This window comes from Oncorhynchus clarkii, chromosome 2, assembly GCF_045791955.1.
Source record: "Oncorhynchus clarkii lewisi isolate Uvic-CL-2024 chromosome 2, UVic_Ocla_1.0, whole genome shotgun sequence".
In the NCBI taxonomy this organism is placed as follows: domain Eukaryota; kingdom Metazoa; phylum Chordata; class Actinopteri; order Salmoniformes; family Salmonidae; genus Oncorhynchus; species Oncorhynchus clarkii.
In genome coordinates, this window is record NC_092148.1 from 53847401 (window position 1) to 53865239 (window position 17839).

A 17839-nucleotide genomic window follows, 5' to 3' on the forward strand; every position below is an offset into this window, starting at 1 on the left:
TTTGGATTGTTATTCATTTACTGTTGGATTAAAGATCACTTCCGAAGACATGTTAAGTAAAATCATGAGGTTTGTTTTAGAGATTTTGTATGTATCTTAAGAGCTTGAAAAGTTGGGCACAGCTTTTTTCTGTTGCATTCTGTACCAGTTTCTACTTTTTGAGGTCTTTGTAGTTTTTCCCATAGAGATCCTGCTATTCTGCATATTCTAATACCTAATTATGTTGTTGTTTTTTACCACTAGGGCAACTGAAAATAAGGTGAGTTTCTTTATTCGTTTTTCTTTTTTGTTGCATCACAAAGTTATCAAGTATGTTAGTAGTCCATTGTTGAATTGTTTTAAAAGTAACACATTGACTAAGCAATTTTATGTTTTCAAAATCAGAGTTAAATTGTTTCAAATGATCTTTCCCGTCTACGTTGCCATTTACTGTAATTTCTCAACAGAAACAGTCACTTAAACATCAGATGGAGTCTTCAGTGGTAAGTGTCTATATATTGAGGATATTTATTTATTCTCCAACCATCACGTCTCCCACCATCTCACCATCATCATTTGGGGCGGCAGGTAGCCTAGTGTTTAGAACTTTGAGCCAGTAACCAAAAGGTTGCTAGATCAAATCCCTGAGCTAACACTATAAACCTGTTGTTCTGCCCCTGAACAAGGCAGTTAACACACTGTTCCTATGTCATCATTGTAAATAATAATGTGTTCTTAACTGACTTGCCTAGTTAAACAAAGGTTAAATCAATTTTTAAAAATCACATACATATGTTTTACATTTAGCAGACGCTGTTATCCAGAGCGATTTACAGGAACAATTAGCGTTAAGTGCTCAAGGGAAAATTTTGATCTCACCTAGTCAGCTCGAGGATTCAACCCAACAACCTTGTAGTTACTGGCCCAATGCTCTTAACCGTTAGGCTGCCCACCACTCTGTCAGTTATGTCAGTTCACATGCATATTATATTCTCAGAAAGAGTTGTTTAATATTAGGCCAACGCTGATCACTTCATCAAGATTGTACAAAGATGTAGAGTTGAACTATCCGATCTGCACTGTAATTTTGTAACTCATCAAAGCTTAAATAAATAAGCACTAAAACTAGAATAACAATCTTGAAGGGTTGGTTATTTATATGCATGGAGGTTAGGTTGTGGCTAGAGTTTCAGCAGCTTGCTGAACCATTGGTCTGGAGTGGGACTCCGTTCCAATTTCATAAAGAGAAATGCAGAGTTTTGCTGACCCATCATAGAAACCCATTAAAACCCCCAGAGCATTTCAGTTGCTTGTCCCAGTCCCAAGCGTGCGTCCTGCTTGATCGCCAGCTCTCTCTAATAGGTGAGAACCTCTCACCTGTCTATCCTGACTCTGTCTGCTCTCTGTTCTCGGCTTGGTTAAGCATGATAGTATTTCAGCAACTCCACCAGCTCTCCCGTTCTGGATTAGCACTACTTTTTCTATTTGGAAACCCTGCAATCAGCTGCACACGTGAGATCAGACCATGTGTCTCTCTATGTGGAAAATGATGCTATGATGTTTTTGTTTTTTAATTGAAAGGTGGCATGACTGCAATAGCTATGTATTTTATATTGAGCATGTCCTATTAGTATTCCACATTTACCATGTGTGGAGGGCATTAAGAAGTATTGACCCTAACAAGTAAATTGCTCTTCCTAACATATGCAGCATTATACACTCCATAAATAATTAAAATGTGTAAGCACATTTTTAAAAATGTGTCTCTACTTTCCAGCATTTTGGATTTGAGGTACAATGTTTCATTTGAGGGTATTTTCATAAATATATATTTTATCATTTAGAAATAAAAGCACTTTATGTATCTAGTCTCCCCCCAACTGAATACGTAGGTTTTTTTCATAAGTATTTGAACAAATTCACTTACAGTGTATTAAAGTAGTTAAACGTTTAGTATTTGATCCCATATTCCGAGCATGCAATGAAGCTTGTTTTATCTACAACCTTTTTGGATATATTTGCAGTTTGTTTTGGTTGTGTTTCAGATTATGTTTTGCCCAATAGGATTATTGTAAATTAGAATAGAATAGATGTTTCTGAACACTTCTATATTAATGTTGATGCTACCACGAATATGGATAATCATGAATAAATAATGAATAATGATGAGTGAGAAAGTTAAAGGGAACAAAGATTATACCCACCCAAAAATACTAACCTGTAACCGTTATCAATAACCAAGAAAGTTAGCATGTTTTTAACTTTCTCAATCATCATTATTCATTATTCATTTATGATTATCTGTAATCATGGTAGCATCCACACTAATGTAGAAGTGTTCAGAAACAACTTATATTGTTAAAAGTGACAATAAAAGTTACTCAAAATGCATTTATATTGGGCACAACAAAATCCAAAACTCAACCAAACAAACTTCAAATGCATCCAAAAAGTTTGTAGAGTCACAGGCTTGATGTAGACATTGTGTGCTACGAATATGACTAAATAATAAACTTTGACTAAATTGAATACACTATAAGTGAATTTCTCCAAATACTTTATGACACCTTCAAATGGGGGGACTAGACATATTCATTTCTATGAAAATAAAAGTTGATATTCTGTACTTTCACCTCAAAAAACATATTATCAAAAACCAAAATGCCTGAGTATAGAGCCTAATGAAAAGTGTCACCTTCACTCGCCAAACAAATACGTAGGGGAGTGTATATTATTTAAACCTGGAATACATGTAGAAAAATGAAATCAAACAGGGGTCTCATTTAATCTCATTTAATAGTTTTGTTTGAGTTCCATATGCTCTGGAATATAGTGTTACATGTATCATATTCTTTCCAATTTTGTGACTGACGTGACCGGAATCCGATTCCAATTCTGGAGAACATCGCTGTCTGATGAAGTGTAGCTAATTCTTGGGGACATTGCCAGCTATTTGATATATGAACTGTTGACATTCGGAAACCAGACTCCTACACAAGCAATTTGTTTAGAAAGCTACAGTGCCTTCAGAAAGTATTCATACCCCTTGACTTTTTCCATGTTTTGTTGTGTTACAGCCTGCATTTAAAATGGATTAAATGTAGATTTTGTGTCACTGGCTTACCACACCCATAATGTGAAAGTGGAATTATGTTTTTCATTTTCATATTTTTATTAATTGAAAATAAAAAGCTGAAATGTCTTGAGTCATTAAGGATTCAACCACATTGTTATGGCAAGCCTATATACAGTATGTTCAGAAGTAAAAATGTGCTTATCAAGTCACATAATAAGTTGCATGGACTCACTCTGTGTGAAACCTTAGAGTTTAACATTATTTTTGATTGACTACCTCGTCTCTGGACCCCCACACAAACAATTATCTGTAAGGTGCTTCAGTCACGTAGTGAATTTCCAACAGATTTAACCACAAAGACCTGGGAAATGTTCCAAAGCCTTGCAAAGAAGAGCACCTATTGGTAGATGGTTTATCAATACACCCAGTCACTACAAAGATACAGGCGTCCTTCCTAACTCAGTTTCCGGAGAGGAAGGAAAGCTCTCAGGGATTTCACCATGAGGCCAATAGTGACTTTAAAACAGTTAAGGAGTTTAATGGCTGTGATAGGACAAAACTGAGGATGGATCAACAACATTGTAGTTATTCCACAATACTTACCTAAATGTCAGAGTGAAAAGAAAGAAGCCTCTTCAGAATATTCCAAAACATGCATCCTGTTTGCAATAAGGTACTAAAGTACTAAACATCTAGTCAAATAGCTACCCAAACTATTCACATTACCCTCCACTCTCCACACCACTGACACTCTTTGTTGTCATCTATGCATAGTCACTTTAATTAACTCTACCTACATGTACATACTACCTCAACTAACCGGTGCCCCCTCACATTGACTCTGTACCGGCACCCCCCTGTATATATTGTTATTTGTTACTACTCCTCTTTATTTACATGTTACTTTTATCTCTTATTCTTATCTGTATTTTTTTAGAACTGCACTGTCGGTCAGGGGCTCGTAAATAAGCATTTCACTGTAAGGTGAAATATAATCAAAATTCAACAAACTTCAAATGAAGAGCATTCTAATGGGTCTTTCCATTTTTTAGCAAGACAGTGATACAATCTCTATTCATAGAATCAGGCAAAATTCCCTTATTACAAAAGTTGTCTATCATAGCCATAAATATAGGACATAGTTCTAGCCATAAATATAGGACATAGTTCTGGCCATACCTGGTCATACCTGTTGTATTCGACGCATGCGACTAATAACATTTGAATAGAAGTACAAAGAAAAAATTGGGGCAAAGAATTAACTATACAATCTGAATACAAAGCATTATGTTTGGGCCAAATCCAAAACATCACTGAGTACCACTCTTCATATTTTCAAGACTGGTGGTGGCTGCATCATGTTATGGGTATGCTTGTCATCGGAATAGAGCTAAGCATAGGCAAAACCTAAGAGGAAAACCTTGTTCAGTGTGCTTTCCAACTGACACTGGGAGACAAATTCACCTTTCAGCAGGAACATATCCTAAAACACAAGGCCAAATATGCACTGGAGTTGCTAAATGTACCAAGATGACATTGAATGTTCCTGAGTGAACTACTATCATATTTGGATGGCATTTTCCTCCCCAAACTATCAGAACCAGATCAGCTGCTTCGCAATTCTAGTTTTACACATGAGGAAGTGTTGGTAGCTATTAAGTCCATGCCTGCTAATAAATCCCCAGGCCCAGATGGCTTCCCAGGCAATTTGTACAAGCAGTCCTGGCCAGAACTATGTCCTATATTTATGGCTATGATAGACAACTTTTGTAATAAGAAAATGTTGCCTTATTCTATGAATAGAGCTTGTATCACTGTCTTGCTTAAAAGTGGAAAGACCCATTAGAATGCTCTTCATCTGAAGTTTGTTGAATTTGAATTATAAAGTGATTACTAAATTGATAGCCAGACGACTAGAGTCCTTATTACACTCGCTTATTAAGCCCGACCAAACGGGATTTCTAAAAAAAAAAGGGTATTTATTGGATAAAGTCAGGACTGTTTGATGTTATCGACCACTTAAATGAGTATAAGACTCCTATACTGTTGTCATCAGATGCCGAGAAGGTGTTTGACAGAGTTGAATGCCAAAGCAGCAGCTACTCATCCTGGTGTCCAGCAAAATTTAAGGAATTTAAGGAATTTCCTCTTTTCTATTTTGCAAAAATGTTATACATTAGCTAATTTCTTGAAATGGGTCAAATCGATGTATACCAGTCCCAGAGCTATGGTGTCCACTAACGGTTTAAGGTCACAACACCTCCCACTGAGTGGGGGCAAGGCTGTCCTCTGTCTCCCCTCCTCCTTCGATGGCTGTAGAACCATTGGCAGAGTCCATACGTTCCAATGAGAGTATCAGAGTTCCCACTATTGCTCATCAGGAACTTAAGCTACAGTATCTTTATACGCAAATAATATGATATTGCATGTTGTTAACCCAGTGAACTCTATTCCCCATATCTTTGATATTCTTGCCCAATTAGATAAATTCTCTGGCTACAAAGCAAATCTAATGCATGTTTTTTTTTAAATAGCCAGCGATCAGATGAGTTGAGTTTAGTCTGCCCTTTCTCTTGGGAACCAAATGGATTGAAATATCTGGGAATAAGTGTTACCACAGACATAAATATTCTGTTTAAAGAATATAACACTCCCCTTGTTAGCAAAATGAAAGAAGACCTGATCAGTTTCCCCACTCTCCCAGTGACAATGATTGGATGGATAAACATAACCAGGATGTTTATATGGTGCAACAAAAAAACGCAGAACAAAGTACTGGACTTTGGGCAGACTGGACTCGCTATGGGTACAGATTGAATCTCAATCTAGCTATCCTTTACCTCTGAAGATATTTGTGATAACCGTAAGACCTTCACTATGTACAATGCCTTAATGGCACAGGCAGACTGTAGATAACACTTGGGTATTTCAAACACCTGCTCCTATTTCTTCTAACCCTGAGCTGACCAATGTGTCTCTAAAAGGTCGGCCTTCATAATTGATGCTTGTGGGGTCTTATGAGGCATTTGATGCTGCTGAGGGGAGGACAGCTCATAATAATGTCTCTAACAGAGCGACTGGAATGGCATCAAACCCATGGAAATCATATGTTTGATGTATTTGATACCCTTTCACTCATTCCACTCCAGCCATTACCACGAGCCCGTCCTTCCCAATTGTAAGGTGCCACCAGCCTTATACAGTGGCTTGTGAAAATATTCACAATGGGTTCTGCTGGTGTACAGCAATCTTTAAGTCATACCACAGATTCTCAGTTGAACTGACTAGGCCATTCCAAGTCATTTAAATGTTTCCCCTTAAACCACTCAAGTGTTGCTTTAGCAGTATGCTTAGGGTCATTGTCCTGCTGGAAGGTGAACCTTCATCCCTCAAGAATTTCCCTGTATTTAGTGCCATCCATCATTCAATTCTTCAATTCTGACCAGTTTCCCAGTCCCTGCCTATGAAAAACATCCCCACAGCATGCTGCCACCACCATGCTTTACTGTGGGGATTGTGTTCTCGGGTGAGGAGAGCTGTTGGGTTTGCGCCAGACACAGTGTTTTCCTTGATGGCCAAAAAGCTAAATTTTAGTCTCGTCTGACCAGGGGAGTCTCCCACAAGCCTTTTGGTGAACACCAAACGTGTTTGTTTATTATTTTTTTTAAGCAATGGCTTTTTGTCTGGCCACTCTTCCATAAAGCCCAGCTCTGTGGAGTGTACGGCATAAAGTAGTCTTAAGGAAAGATACTCCAATATCCGCTGTGGATCTTTGCAGCTCCTTCAGGGTTATCTTTGGTGTCTTTGTTGCCTCTCTGATTAATGCCCTTCTTGCCTGGTCTGTGAGTTTTGGTGGGTGGTCCTCTCTTGGCAGGTTTGTTGTGGTGCCATATTCTTTCCATTTCATAATAATGGATTTAATGGTGCTCCATGGGATGTTCAAAGTTTTGGATATTTTTTTAGAACCCAACCCTGATCTATACTTGTCCACAAATGTGTTCCTGAACTGTTTGGAGAGCTCTTTGGTCTTCATGGTGCTGCTTGCTTGGTGGTGCCCCTTGCATAGTGGTGTTGTAGACTCTGGGCCCTTTCAGAACAAGTGTATATATACTGAGATTGTGTGACAGATCATGTGACATTTAGATTGCACACAGGTGGACTTTATTTTACTAATTATGTGACTTCTGAAGGTAATTGGTTGCATCAGATCTTATTTAGGGGCTTCACAGCAAAGCACCACTTTTCCGTTTTAATTTTTAAAAATATTTTGAAACAAGTTATTTTTTTCATTTCACCAATTTGGACTATTTTGTGTTTGCCCATTACATGAAATCCAAATAAAAATCCATTCGAATTACAGGTTGTAATGCAACGAATTAGGAAAAAAGCCAAGGGGGATGAATACTTTTGCAAGGCACTGTATGTTAGGAGGTTTGCAGACTTGTTCGATAGACGATCTAATATGAAGAATTTTTACAAAATCAGTACTGAATATAACATCCCCTGTACAGGTTTTTTCATGTATCTTCAAATTAGAGCTCTTGTCTTTATGTTTGTAAAAGAAGGAAAGGTTGAGATTTCACTTGTCAGAAGTTGAAGAATGAATAGCCGCATATATATCTATCAAAGGAATATTTGCTAAGCTCTATTGTACATTATCCAAACTGTCAAGATTGTGTGGAGAGACGGATCAAGGCACAGCGTGCGCGGAGTATCACATCTTTATTTGTGTGAAACTTACAAAACAAAAGGAAACAAACAACGAACCGTAACGTCAGAGGTGCTACATGCACTAACTCAAAACAATAAAGAATAAACTATACGTGACGTTCTGTAGAGCTCAGAGGCATCAACACAAAAACAAGATCCTACAACAAATAGGTGGGAAAAGGCTGCCTATGTATGATCCCCAATCAGAGACAACGATAAACAGCTGCCTCTGATTGGGAACCATACCAGGCCAACATTGAAATAAAACACCTAGATAGGAACACCCCCCCCTGGTCACACCCCGATCTAACCAAAATAGAGAATAAAAGGCTCTCTATGGTCAGGGCGTGACACAAACAATGTGAATCCTCCTATGTCCCTCTTCAAAGGGTGTGGGAAAACGACCTCGGCATGGAATTTGATTAGAGGTATGGCTTGAGATCTGTAAAAAGATCCACTACTCACTTACTAGTCCCAATATTAATAGAAACTAACTCCAAATTCATCTTAAAGTTGTATTTTACTCCTGTTTAGTTAAATCGTATGTTCCCAGACACTTCACCAAATTGCCTGAAATGTAATGCCAAGAAAATAACTTTTTTGGCAGTGCAATAAACAAATGGATTTCTGGCATACAGCTACTCAGACAGATGAATTAAATACGGAATGGTACAATCCCCAAGCCTTTACCTTGTTAATTACGTGCTTTATTCAGACAAGATAAGGTTGCTGATAACTATTTTACTTTGCAAAGAAACATATTCTTGTGTGTTGGAAGAATTACATCCCACCAACTGAACATTGACATTTGTGTATCTTCAAAGAGGCTTACAGAAGTGTATGAGTTCCCTAAAAGCCTATGTAAATTGTTGGGATGCAATAACGTGGTATACCTTATGCAATAATGTGGTATACCTAATTATAATATGTAATAAATAACTGTAATATTATAGAAGAATTTGGGGAAAAATGTGCAGTATGTGAATTTAACATGATGAACAAGAATGACGTTTACTCTCACGGGTGGTCAATAAAATCTATCGGAAAGCCATGCCCTTAATTAAGGACAATAGCGGGGAACATACACTATAAAAAAATGCTGGGTTAAAACCAACCCAATTTGGGCTATTTGGTAAACCAGCACTGGGTAAATATTGGACAGAAATAACCCAACATGTTGGGTTGTTGAAATGACCCAAACACGGGTTAATTTTACCATTGGTTGGGTATTTTTTACTTTCATGATGCGTCAACCTAGCAGCTGTTTTTTTTAACGTAATCTTTAGGTTATTTTCAAGAGGCGTAGCTTATTAATAGAACAAATCTCTTAAAAAGTGTCAAGCATCCTGAGACCCAGCAAGTACCCCTATTTCAAAATGTATCTACATTTGTAGTACTTGTTTTGATTAACTCTGAAAATATATCTGTATTAACAACATTAACAGTATTATGAAATTATGTCTGCTGCTATCTACTGCTAAGTTGTAATACTTAGGCCTAGATTCAAATCAGATCCAGCATTAACCAGAGACCTAAGACGACAACATAGCAAGGCAGCAACACATGACAACACAGCATGGTAGCAACACAACATGACAACAACATGGTAGCAACATAACATGGTAGCAGCACAAAACATGGTACAAACATTATTGGGCACAGACAACAGCACAAAGGGCAAGAAGGTAGAGACAAAAATACATCACGCAAAGCAGCCACAACTGTCAGAGTGTCCATGATTGAGTCTTTGAGTGAAGAGATTGAGATAAAACTGTCCAGTTTGAGTGCTTGTTGCAGCTCGTTCCAGTCGCTAGCTGCCGCAAACTGAAAAGACAAGCGACCCAGGGATGTGTGTGCTTTGGGGACCTTTAACAGAATGTGACTGGCATAACTTGTGTTGTATGTGGAGGATGAGGGCTGCAGTAGATAACCCAGATAGGGTAGAGTGAGGCCTAAGAGGGTTTTATAAATAAGCATCAACCAGTGGGTCTTGTGACGGATATACAGAGATGACCAGTTTACAGAGGAGTATAGAGTGCAGTGATGTGTCCTATAAGGAGGATTGGTGGCAAATCTGATGGCCGAATGGTAAAGAACATCTAAATGCTCGAGAGCACCCTTAACTGCCGATCTATAAATTATGTCTCTGCAATCTTGCATGGGTAGGATGGTCATCTGAATCAGGGTTAGTTTGTCAGATGGGGTGAAAGAGGAGTGATTACAATAGAGGAAACCACGTCTAGATTTAACTTTACCTTGCACATTTGCTATGTGCTGAGAGAAGGTCAGTGTACCATATAGCCATACTCCCAAGTACTTGTATGAGGTGACTACCTCAAGCTCTAAACCCTCAGAGGTAGTAATCACACCGGTGGGGAGAGGGGCATTCTTCTTTCTTGTTCAGAACAAGGTTAAGGGTAGATAAAGTTTTTTGGGCACTAAGAAAGCTTTGTTGTAGAGCATTTAACACAAAATCCTAGGAGGGACCAGCTGAATATAAGACTGTATCATCTGTATATAAATGGATGAGAGAGCTTCCTACTGCCTGAGCTATGTTGTTGATGTAAATTGAGAAGAACGTGTGGCCTGGGATTGAGCCTTGGTGTACTCCCTTGGTGACAGGCAGACAGCAGATTTTCTGCAGACTTTATACACTGCACTCTTTGAGAAAGGTAGTTAGCAAACCAGGTCAAAGACACCAATAATCCTTAGCCGGCCCACACGAATGGAATGGTCTTCAGTATCAAACATTTTGGCCAAGTCAATAAAAATAGCAGCACAACTTTTCTTAGACTCAAGAGCAATTGTGACATCGTTGAGGACCTTTAAGGCTGGAGTGACACATCCATAACCTGAAGGGAAACCAGATTGCATACCAGAGAGAATACTATAAAACATCAAGAAAGCCAGTCAGTTGATTATTGACAAGTTTTTCCAACACTTTTGATAAACATGTCATTCATTGAAGTCAATTATTTTTGGTCAAAGATTGCTATTGGTATTAAAATGCAATTTGAATAAAGAAAAGGTTGTCAACAGTGCAAAATTATTTGCAAGTGAAATGTATATTCTGTGAGTTTTTTACATTGTTGTATTGTTTGCTTCAGACCCCTTTGGAAAGTTACAAGAGTCCAAGATGTCTGAGTAAGTTCCAATATGTTTTTATGATATCAGTATACAGTTGTAGTCGGAAGTTTACATACACCTTAGCCAAATACATTTAAACTCAGTTTTTCTCAAGTCCTGACATTTAATCCTAATACAAATTCCATGTTTTAGGTCAGTTAGGACCACCGCTTTATTTTAAGAATGTGAAATGTCAGAATAATTTTAGAGAATTATTTATTTAAGTTTTTATTTATTTCATCACATTCCCAGTGTGTCAGAAGTTTAATAAAATCGATTAGTATTTGGTAGCATTGCCTTTAAATTGTTTAACTTGGGTCAAATGTTTTGGGGATCCTTCCACAAGCTTCCCACAATAAGTTGGGTGAAATTTGACCCATTCCTCCTGACAGAGCTGGTGTAACTGAGTCAGGTTTCTAGGCCTCCTTGCTCGCACACGCTTTTTCAGTTCTGCCCACACATTTTCTTAAGGACTGAGGTCAGGGCTTTGTGAGTCCCTCCTGCAGCAAAGCACCCCCACAAAATTATAAGACCCCCCCCCCCCCCCTTGCTTCACGGTTGGGTTGGTGTTCTTCTGCTTACAAGCCTCCCCCTTTTTCCTCCAAACATAATGATGGTCATTTTGGCCAAACAATTCTATTTTTGTTTCATCAGACCAGAGGACATTTCTCCAATAAGTACGATCTTTGTCCCCATGTGCAGTTGCAAACCGTAGTATGGCTTTTTTAGGTCATTTTTGGAGCAGTGGCTTCTTTCTTGCTGAGCGGCCTTTCAGGTTATGTTGATATAGGACTCATTTTACTGTGGATATAGATACTTTTGAACCTGTTTCCTCCAGCATCTTTACAAGGTCCTTTGCTGTTAATATGCGATTGCTTTGCACTTTTCGCACCAAAGTACATTCTTCTCTAGGAGGTAGAAGTGTCTCCTTCCTGAGCGGTATGAAGGCTGCTTGGTCCCTTGGTGTTTATACTTGTGTACTATTGTTTGTACAGAAGAATGTGGTACCTTCAGGTGTTTGTAAATTGCTCCCAAGGATGAACCAGACTTGTGGAGGTCTACAATTGTTTTTCTTAGATCTTGGCTGATTTCTTTAGATTTTCCCATGACGTCAAGCAAAGAGGCACTGAGTTTGAAGGTAGGCCTTGAAAGACATCCACAGCTACACCTCCAATTGACTCAAATTATGTAATTTAGCCTATCAGAAGCTTCTAAAGCCATGACATCATTTTCTGGAATTTTCCAAGCTGTTTAAAGGCACATTCAACTTAGTGTACGTGAACTTCTGACCCACTGAAATTGGGATATAAGTGAAATAATATTTTTGTAAACAATTGTTGGAAAAATTACTTGTCTCATGCACAAAGTAGATGTCCTAACCGACTTGCCAAAACTATAGTTTGTTAACAAGACATTTATGGTGTGGTTGACCAACTAGTTTTAATGACTCCAACCTAAGTGTATGTACATTTTCGACTTCAACTGTATATTTTATGCCCTGTTTGAATTATATTAACATCACCTTTATATTGGTGTTCATCTGTGTAATATCCTCCTATTAGAGGAGAGATGCTCAATGTGGAAACGGAAATATAGTATTCACTCTATTATGATATCATCTTCAGGATCTTGGGCATCCATGGAAATCAAAAAATTACCTTTTTTTTATTAATGGTTAGAAACGTATCTTGACCTCCCCAGTGCCCCATGTCAAAACATGATATGTGTCAGAAATGTGTATCTTTCTGGAAAATTCACACATCTTTTCATGAACTATTTTAGGAAAAAAATGTCATCGAGTCGCAAGCATCATCTGAAGGTAAATGGTTACTAGTAACATTGAATTGTTATTTTTGGAATGAAACCTAATCGTGAGCAAAATATATTATATTATTATAATTATAAAAGTCTCTGTGTGTTGTATATTCCCCTGTTAACCATAATCCAGTTGTGTCACTATTCATGCTTCTCTCTCCTCCAGAGCGTGATGCTCCAGATTGCTAAGGACTTGCTGGAGGCAGAGGCCATAGAGGCAGTGGAAGAGAAAAAAAGGTACATGGATGAGAGCTGCCCCGCATTGGACCTGCCTGGGTCGTTGGTGGAACTGCAGGTACAGTATCACCAATAGTTGAAATCACCCGTGTTTAACATAGCTTCACAGCGCAGTGCTTAAACAGCCATTCATAACGGTCCAATGCAGGCATCATTTATGGTAATAATTTAGTACCTTACTGTGATTGTTTTCAAATACAATGGTCAAAAGGAAACAAAAATAGCTTCTTAGCAAAGAGCAATTTCTCAAGCAAGAATTTTGCGAGAACTGCCTTGGAGTGGTCTGAGTGGGGAGGGGAAAACTGAAAACTAGCTTTCATTGGCAGAGAGGTTTGGAACCCTCTTATCGGTCTGTTAATTAATGTAGTATATCAGGCCAAAACTCCATCCCACCAAAACAGGATGAAATTTAATACGGTCTTATACTTAAGGATTAACCTCTTTTTTTTCCAATTTTCGCATAAAATGACATACCCACATCTAACTGTGTGTAGCTCAGGCCCTGAAGCAAGGATATACATGTTATTGGTACCATTTTAAAGGAAAACCTTTGAAGTTTATGGAAATGTGAAAGGAATGTAGTAGAATATAACGCAATAGATCTGGTAAAAGATAATACAAAGAAAAAAACTCAGTTCATTTGTATTTTTTTATACAATCATCTTTGAAAAGCAATAGAAAGGCCATAATGTACTATTCCAGCCCAGGTGCAATTTAGATTTTGGGCACTAGATGGCATCAGTGTATATGCAAGGTTTTAGACTAATTCAATGAACCATTGCATTTCTGTTAAAAATGTTGTATCAAGACTGCCCAAATGTGCCTAATTTGTTTATTAATAACTTTTCATTTTCAAAATGTTGCACTCTCCTCAAACAATAGCATGGTGTTCCTTCACTGTAATAGCTACTGTAAATTGGACAGTGCAGTTAGAATAACAAGAATTTAAGCTTCCTGCCAATATCAGATATGTCTATGCCCTGGGAAATGTTCTTGTTACTTACAACCTCATGCTAATCACATTAGCCTTCATTAGCTCAACCGTCCCGAGGAGAGGATGCCGATCCCAAAGAAGTTTTAAAGGGAATTATCATAATTTTCACAGTTTTATTCCGACCTCATAGTGTGGAAATATACACTGAGTGTACAAAACATTAGGAACACTTGCTCTTTCCATGACAGACTGACCAGGTGAATGCTAGGATTCCTTATTGATGTCACTTATTAAATCCACTTCAATCAGTGTAGATGAAGTAAATCATGTTTTGACTGCACTGGGCCTTTAAACTGGATTTTCAATCTAAGCTGTCAGGAAATTCACTGTAACCCTACAGTACAGTTGTTGAAGGTTCCTTTTGTTGATAACCAACTGCAGGAAATGTGCAAGACAATCCATCACCAGCTTGATAAAGTGGATGAGGAGAGATATGACCTGGCAGGCAAAGTGGGCAAGTGTGACAAAGAGGTATTGTCATCCAGTTGAGGTCGATTCCCTTTGTTGATTTTCTCTCTTGTTTAGATTGAAGACCTGAACATAAAAGAGCATATCTTGCATTTTTCCTGATCTTCTCTCTTTACAGATTGATGATTTGAGGATTAAAGTGGTTGAGATCCAGGGCATTAAGAAGCCAGCTCTGAAGAAAGTGCGTATGTCTGCTGATGCTATGCTCCAGGCTTTGTTGGGCTCCAAGCACAAGGTGACCATGGATCTGAGATCTAATCTGAAACAAGTGAAGAAGGAAGTCAAAGAGGATGTGAGTAACATGGAGGCATAATAATGTTAAAAAATATATATGTACTATGGATTGATATCAGTGCATAGCCGCCGGAAGATGTTTTTGAGTTGTGGGGGTACGTCTATCATCTTATTTGTGTATGGTGGCATAGAGTAGAGCAGAGGTGTTTCTAGAATTTTCACACATGGGGACTAAGGAATCCAGACTTTTAGTAAGGTCCATGGAAAATATGGCATTTTAAAAACGTATTTCATGCAATTCTACATAATTTACATGTGGAGACATTACCAGAGTATTTTTTAATACCACACATAATGATCACATGGACAGGGTTCTGACACTGACAAACTAAGATCAATTGAAACGACCTAGCCTTGAATGCAAACAATAGCCTTGGCCAGCGAAAAAAGTGGAGACACACAGACTGTACAATATGAGGAGGAATTTATAGTCCTCAAAAGCTTTGACTACCAGTGATGAAGAGACTGAATACACGCCTCACCAGCGATGGCAGATGCGGTCGTGCCAATAGCCTATCTCTCATAGATACTTTGTAAAACAATGCTGTTCATTCAATATTACAAAGTTGATACAGTATTTAGTAGCTTAATTATAGGTAATACTTGTGCAGCCTGACTTCTCTTTTCAGCAGTAGCAGTTTGATTCCCAAACTGTTTTTCCCGTGATTGTATTTCAAAATATTGCGAGAGGCCAGGATATTTTAGCTGCTGTTCACTCAAAAATCAGCTGCTGGATAATTGTGCTGTCCAAATTGTAGCAGGATTCCTGACCGTATGCGCTTGTGATTACACACAATCCACAGCTAAAGAAGCTATTGAGTGTCTCTGGCTAAATTATGCTCTCTGGTGTAGTAATTGAATGATGTGATTATATTTCTGTACAGACAGGAGTAGTTCTATAATTTTGGTTAACTGTATTTCATTTATCAGAGGGTGCTGCAGAAACTCCAGCACCCTTACTTACCGAGGCTATGTATCAGTGCCAATATACAGTACATTACATTTGTAGTCAATAATTTTACTCATATCCAATTATTTTGGCACAAATATCACTTCATATTGGCTAATATCATCCTATGTATTAATTTTCCTTTTATAAACCCCTTAAAGCTCAAAACATATAATTTCCTTGACCTAAACAAGTGGCTTATATTACTCTTGGCCTGATATCTCTGCTGTAACACCCACTCTCCATTAAAGGACAAAGACACAGTTGGTGACTGGCGTAAGAACATTGACGACAAGGCCGGCATGGACGGCAGGAAGAAGATGTTTGAGGCCGCATAAACGCTATGGCAAGACCATTTCCCCCTGCTTTTCTCTGTGTCTTAATAAATCAGTTGGTAGCCATGGCCGTCTTTTGTGTTGGATATATAAGGTGGTATTGTGGTTAAGTCTCAGGTGGATTTGTATCAATTTCACTGCTTCCTTTTTGTCTGTATACCCCAGACCCAGGTAATCCCCTCACAGCAACTTGAACACATTTTGAAAGGCACTTATTGTATATGAAATAAATATTTCAACACTTACAACTGGAATAGCAGTTTTATTTTGCTTGCACGTCTTCATAATGTGTGAGTTTAAAAAACGAAAACTACTTATGCAGTAGTCTACTTGATTTGGGTAGGATTAGTATACTATTCAATGTTATTCAATAGAAGATAATAGTCATGAAAAGCTAGGTGTAAAAAAACAAACAGAATAACTAAAGGACTTTAAACCTAGGACTTGATTTATTAAAACATATCACACACACCAAAAGGCATATTCTCTGTGCATGTACTCTTTTGCTCTCATGTTATACATATTAATTTAATGAATGAATCATTGCATAACTTTTTAAATAGTATAACAATAAACTATTTATGTATATTAACCAAAACCACAAGATGTCAGTGGAACACCTGTTCCTCTTGCCTCCCCTCTCCCATCTCTCTCTCGCTCTCCCTCTGCCCCTGTCTCTCTCTCTCTCTGTGTCAATCTGCTGACCTAGTGAACTTGAGGTAATTACGACTCCTATAACTGGTATGGCATATTTTTATTGTGTGAGCATGTTGTGCATTAAAACTGATAGAAACATATTTAAGCTAGGATTTAATCAATTGTTGATGTTTTATCAGTACTAACACTAAACTACAACACTCATTTGATATAAGTAATGAAGAATGAACATAGACTAACATGTTCTAACACATTTTATGAATGTCTTAATTAACTATTTACAATCTATAATTTGTAAACTTTTATAAGCAGAAATAGCATTACAGTTCATAAGCATTTATAACATGAATGATCATATAGGCCTATACAGTTTTGTAAGCATTTGTAATGGCTTATTCATGAGAGTTCTTTTAAAGGGGCAATCTTGGAATCCTAAATTAATTATATATACCCATTGACTCTTGAAGAATAATACTTATAAATGCCTCATGAGCTTAGTTCAAGTGTCGTGCCCCATCGGAACCCAAAATATAAGCTTGCTTTACTCCAATGTTTGTAAACAAAGTACATTTAAATACATGCTATAAAGCTTAATAAAGAGTTACAGAATTTAGGATTGTTAGTTTTTCTCACACAAAAATCAGCATGCATGTGTTGACCAGGGTAGTTGAGTATTCATGATGACAAACATATGTTTTGTTGTGTCTTGTGAAACATTAGGTTGGTGCTGTATCTTGTGACATCTCCGATGCAGTGAGAGCGGGACAGTGGAGGACTAGCATGGATATGATGCCCTCTACTGCCCCACCATAGCTCACACAACTGCAGGTACAGAAGAAATAAGAAACCTGTTTGCTGGACGATGTAAAAACGAATCAATACATCGACCATCCGTGTAGTACACCTATCTTTACCTTTCACTTACAACAGCTTTGATGTGATTTATTGACAAGTGCCTTGGTTTTACTGTCAATTACAGTGTAGAATTCAGTCTGGCTACATGAACAATTGAGACATCTAATGGAAAAAGTATATTTGGGTGAGTGATGTAAGTACTGTTTAGATCATGGTGCTTTATGAGGTGAAAAGGAAATGGTTGTGTGATGGCATTGTTGAAGCCTACAGGATCATAACTCTGTGTAAGCAATGCGTGACAATATCTTCTATATATAAGCTGATAAACCATAGGGTGCATGATT

At 37.9% G+C, this 17839-nt stretch overlaps 2 protein-coding genes across 4 annotated transcripts in view; both read left to right on the forward strand.

Moving 5' to 3' along the window:
* Window positions 1-17839, forward strand: part of LOC139369771 (troponin I, fast skeletal muscle-like) — an 81601-nt gene that overhangs the window by 34450 nt on the left and 29312 nt on the right. The gene's annotated exons all lie outside the window — the stretch shown is intronic.
* LOC139369749 (troponin I, fast skeletal muscle-like) lies at window positions 447-16228 on the forward strand. 3 transcript variants are annotated; one of them, XM_071109020.1, is made up of 7 exons: window positions 447-482; window positions 10873-10909; window positions 12674-12710; window positions 12873-13001; window positions 14319-14408; window positions 14524-14697; window positions 15900-16228. In XM_071109020.1, exons 2-7 carry the CDS (start codon window positions 10902-10904, stop codon window positions 15984-15986), a joined length of 525 nt encoding a protein of 174 aa, XP_070965121.1. In that variant the 5' UTR covers window positions 447-482; window positions 10873-10901; the 3' UTR covers window positions 15987-16228. The 3 variants fall into 3 exon arrangements, with proteins under 3 accessions (XP_070965121.1, XP_070965127.1, XP_070965114.1); XM_071109026.1 differs by lacking the exon at window positions 447-482 and adding an exon at window positions 1261-1341; XM_071109013.1 differs by lacking the exons at window positions 447-482; window positions 10873-10909 and having other exon boundaries at window positions 12660-12710.

Excerpts from the sequence above, each read along its gene's own strand:
- LOC139369749 (XM_071109013.1), top strand. The coding sequence starts at position 12,660 with ATGAACTATTTTAGGAAAAAAATGTCATCGAGTCGCAAGCATCATCTG. Across the intron at positions 12,711-12,872 it reads GTCGCAAGCATCATCTGAAG|AGCGTGATGCTCCAGATTGC; the intron begins GTAAATGGTTAC and ends TCTCTCCTCCAG. Across the intron at positions 14,698-15,899 it reads AGAAGGAAGTCAAAGAGGAT|GACAAAGACACAGTTGGTGA; the intron begins GTGAGTAACATG and ends TCTCCATTAAAG.